The sequence below is a fragment of the Octopus bimaculoides genome, chromosome 9 (genome assembly GCF_001194135.2).
Source record: "Octopus bimaculoides isolate UCB-OBI-ISO-001 chromosome 9, ASM119413v2, whole genome shotgun sequence".
In the NCBI taxonomy this organism is placed as follows: Eukaryota; Metazoa; Mollusca; class Cephalopoda; order Octopoda; family Octopodidae; genus Octopus; species Octopus bimaculoides.
The window spans coordinates 29,368,453-29,372,440 of NC_068989.1; the positions used below are offsets into that span (position 1 = coordinate 29,368,453).

Consider the following 3,988-nt stretch of genomic DNA (forward strand, 5'->3'; position numbering starts at 1 on the left):
TATATATATATATATACATATACATATATAATATATACATATATATATATATACAACATCATCATCATTTAACGTCCGCTTTCCATGCTAGCACGGGTTGGACGATTTCACTGAGGACTGGTGAAACCAGATGGCTACACCAGGCTCCAATCTGATTTGGCAGAGTTTCTACAGCTGGATGCCCTTCCGAACGCCAACCACTCAGAGAGTGTAGTGGGTGCTTTTACATGCCATCGGCACGAAGGCCAGTCAGGCGGTACTAGCAACGGCCGGGCTCAAAATGGTGTATTTTATGTGCCACCCGCACAAGAGCCAGTCCAGGGGCACTGGCAACGATCTCGCTTGAAAATCCCTACACATGTTGCTGGCACAAGTGCCAGAAAGGTGACGCTGGGCACAGGTGCCATCCCAATTTCACTTTCACTTGCCGCAATAAGTCTTCGCAAGCTGAGTTTCATGTCCAATGACGCAGACGAAGTTGGCATGGGTGCCAGTCGTCGAATTTAGTTCGATTTCGATTTCACTTGCCTCAACAAGTCTTCGCAAGCGGAGTTTAGTGTCCAATGAAGGAAAGGTACGCGTAATAGGGCTGGCTACACTCCTGGCAGAGGCCTTGGATTTAGGTTTCACTTGGCTTGCCGGGTCTTTTCACACACATCATATTTCCAAAGGTCTCGGTCAGGAGTCATCGCCTTGGTGAGGCCCAATGTTCGAAAGTCTAGACTCACCACCTCAGTCCAGGTCTTCCTGGCCCTACCTCTTCCACGGGTTCCCTCAACTGTTAGGGTGTGGCACTTTTGCACGCAGCTATCCTCGTCCATTCTCGCCACATATCCATACCAGCGCAATCATCTCTCTTGCACACCACAACTGATGCTTCTTATGTTCAGCTTTTCTCTCAAGATACTTACACTCTGTCGGGTATGCACACTGACATTACTCATCCATTGGAGCATACTGGCTTCATTCCTTGCGAGCTTACGCATGTCCTCAGCAGTCACAGCCCATGTTTCACTGCCATGTAGCATGGCTGTTCGTACACATGCGTCATACAGTCTGCCTTTTACTCTGAGTGAGAGTCCCGATGATATACATATACATATATATATACACATATATATATACACACATATACACACATATATATACACATATATACATACATTTATACATACACACATATATATATACACATATATATACACACATATATATATATACACATATATATACACACATATATATATATACACATATATATACACACATATATATATACACACATATATATATACACACATATATATATACACACATATATATATATATATATATATATGCACAGGTGTAACTGTGTGGTAAGAAGCTCACTTTCGAACCACATAGTACCGATTTCAGTCCCACTGCGTGACACCTTGGGTAAGTGTCTTTTGCTATAGACTTGAGCTGACCAAAGCCTTGTGAGTGGATTTGCTATAAGGAAACTCGTCATGTGTGTGTGTGTGTGTGTGTTTAGATCTGTCCCCCGTTATCGCTTGACAACTAGCGCTGGTGTGTTCAGCAAAAAAGACAGATAGAATAAATACTAGGCTTTTAAAAAAAACATCAGTTCTGGGCTCCATTTGTTTGACTAAAAAACCTTCAAAGCATGACTGAAACAAGTAAAAGATTCTTCGTTTTTGTATTTGTTTTGCAAGTAAACCGCAGAAGCTGCTCAGAGGCTTTGCAAGCGCTTCTAATCCATTGCAGTATATATAAACGGGGTACCTCATAACGATGGATCATTGTACCTTTGGCTATGTATTATACACTCTCCTTTATGAAGGTGCCTGTTCAGTCCTAATTACTTTCATTTAATATTAACTATATATTATTCTTAAACAAGTAAAGTATTGACAGTGATTTCGAAGTTTCGGCCAGCAAAACCATCAACGGACTGGCCGATATGGCTTAGCTGGCTGAATCTTCGAAGTCATTATCAATACTATTTTTGTTGAATAATAAATTTTCTATTCTACCGAAAGTATTGAGCAATCCTTTAGTCTAATATAAAATTGTTTTTATTGTAACAGGAAAACAAACATTAATATATATGAAGCAAGACTCGAAATATATATATACATATTACAGGAAGTTAAATGAAATGGCCGGTCATTTTTTGGATTTATGATCCACTGACGTTCCATATATGTGTGTGTGTATATATATATATAAAGGCCATATACATTTATATACATAAAAGTATTAATACGCACACACGTATGTAATATGTATGTGTGCGCGTGTGTAGATAGATAAATACATACAAAGACACAGGTACGTACGTAAGGGTTGAGAGGTATGTACACACGCAGATGTGTGTGTGTATGTATATATATAGAGATAGATAGATAGATATCAAAGCAGGTTTGTTAAGATTATGGCCATATTGCAGACACAAATCGAAAACCCACTTTTTCATAAGTCACCCCTTAAAATACATGATGAGACAAACATTACTAAAACTCACCGTTTTGAACATTCAATGCATTCAAAGCTTCTATAGCAGGTTGTGGATCACTATTGCTCCTCTGTCGCTGGTATTCCCGACCGTCTACTGTTGTTACTTCTGTTTCAGTCGCCATTTCAACGTCAGCCATCTTCAAAGGTCACTTCCGCCGTCTTCACCTTCACACCTCCTTACTGGAGTTTTACGTTCGATTCCAGCCTACAATGGCCTATTTTACGCTTATCTCTAGATAAGATACATTCCTATTACTTGTGTTCATTTCCAAGTCTGTATTAAATATACTTATGGACATATAGACAATGAGTCGATTGCAAAATGGAAACGAAATTTGTGCTACGAAAAAATGAAAATATTATACAGGAGAAATGAATACTAAAATATAGAACAAATTTTTCCCTGAATGCTTGTGTGATGTCAATTTACGATTATTTTTTTCCTACTACTCTCGTCCATTTTATTACTTCTATTTTATTTTATTTGTTTTTAAATTCAATTGAAATCCGCTTTAGCACTACCTACATTTCTTAAATGTTTTTCCACCTATCCCAGGCACTTTGTATTTCCCCCTCCTCTTTACGCTAATACTTCTCTGTTACCTCTTACTTCAAAAACATTTATCTAGCAATCTAAAAGCTGTGAGAAAAAGAAATAGTGTGTTGTTCTTCCTATACATACAGCATTTATCTATTCATTTACCTCACACTACATCCATACATCACTTTATTGGTTTACCTTACTCAAAAACATTATTATTTCAAGCATTTTTTTTTTATTTCCACAAGAATTTTTCTTTACTATTAATTTATACGACATAATCTCATATAGGCAATCTTTTTTTTTTTTCTGCGTGTTATATCGAAGGATAGCCGGACGTATTTTATTCTTCTCTCTCTCATTCTGTATGAGTGTGTGTGCCGAGAGTTTTGTGCGTGGTATGCACACACACACACAGTTTCGCACCTCTCCTTGAAAAATGCATTTTTTGGAAAAAAACTTGGCAAGTCTTCTTTTGTGTCCCCCCGCCAAAAAAAAAAAAACACCTCTTTGTTTAATTTATTTTTTTCTACACAAACCCCCGTTTTCGGCTACGGAGAATACGAATCTTCCAATAGATTGGCAAAAATTGGCATTTTCAAAGTACCCCTCATTTCTTAATTTTTCCCTTTTTTAAAATATGCGGAAAAATACGGCGATTATGATTCTGAAAAAAATTTCCAAAAATTTTTGTACTTAGGGTTAGGGTAACGGAGATCTTTTCCTTTTGGCCGGCACATAGAAAAAATAATTTTTTTAAACTAAACACTTTCAAATTTCGTATACTGGTAGAATGTGTCATTTAAAACATAATTTACTCTTGACGTTTTTAAGAAAATTCTTTATTTTCGAAGTTATTTCGTGTTAAAGTTGTCATATTTCGGTAATTTCAACCAATCAATGACGTCTGCTGAGGTGAAAACAATTACTGCTGTGGTTTCTCAA

At 37.2% G+C, this 3,988-nt stretch overlaps 1 protein-coding gene across 5 annotated transcripts in view; it reads right to left on the minus strand.

Moving 5' to 3' along the window:
* LOC106869710 (phosphatase and actin regulator 1) overlaps nt 1–3,315 on the minus strand; it is a 389,302-nt gene extending 385,987 nt beyond the window's left edge. The window contains exon 1 of one of the 5 annotated variants that reach the window (XM_052970519.1): nt 2,510–3,315. In XM_052970519.1, the coding sequence (XP_052826479.1) occupies nt 2,510–2,521 (12 nt within the window). In that variant the 5' untranslated portion in view covers nt 2,522–3,315. The remainder of the gene's footprint in view (nt 1–2,509) is intronic. The other 4 variants (XM_052970514.1, XM_052970517.1, XM_052970521.1 and 1 more) reach the window with 4 other exon arrangements.
* Between the last annotated feature and the right edge of the window lie 673 nt (nt 3,316–3,988).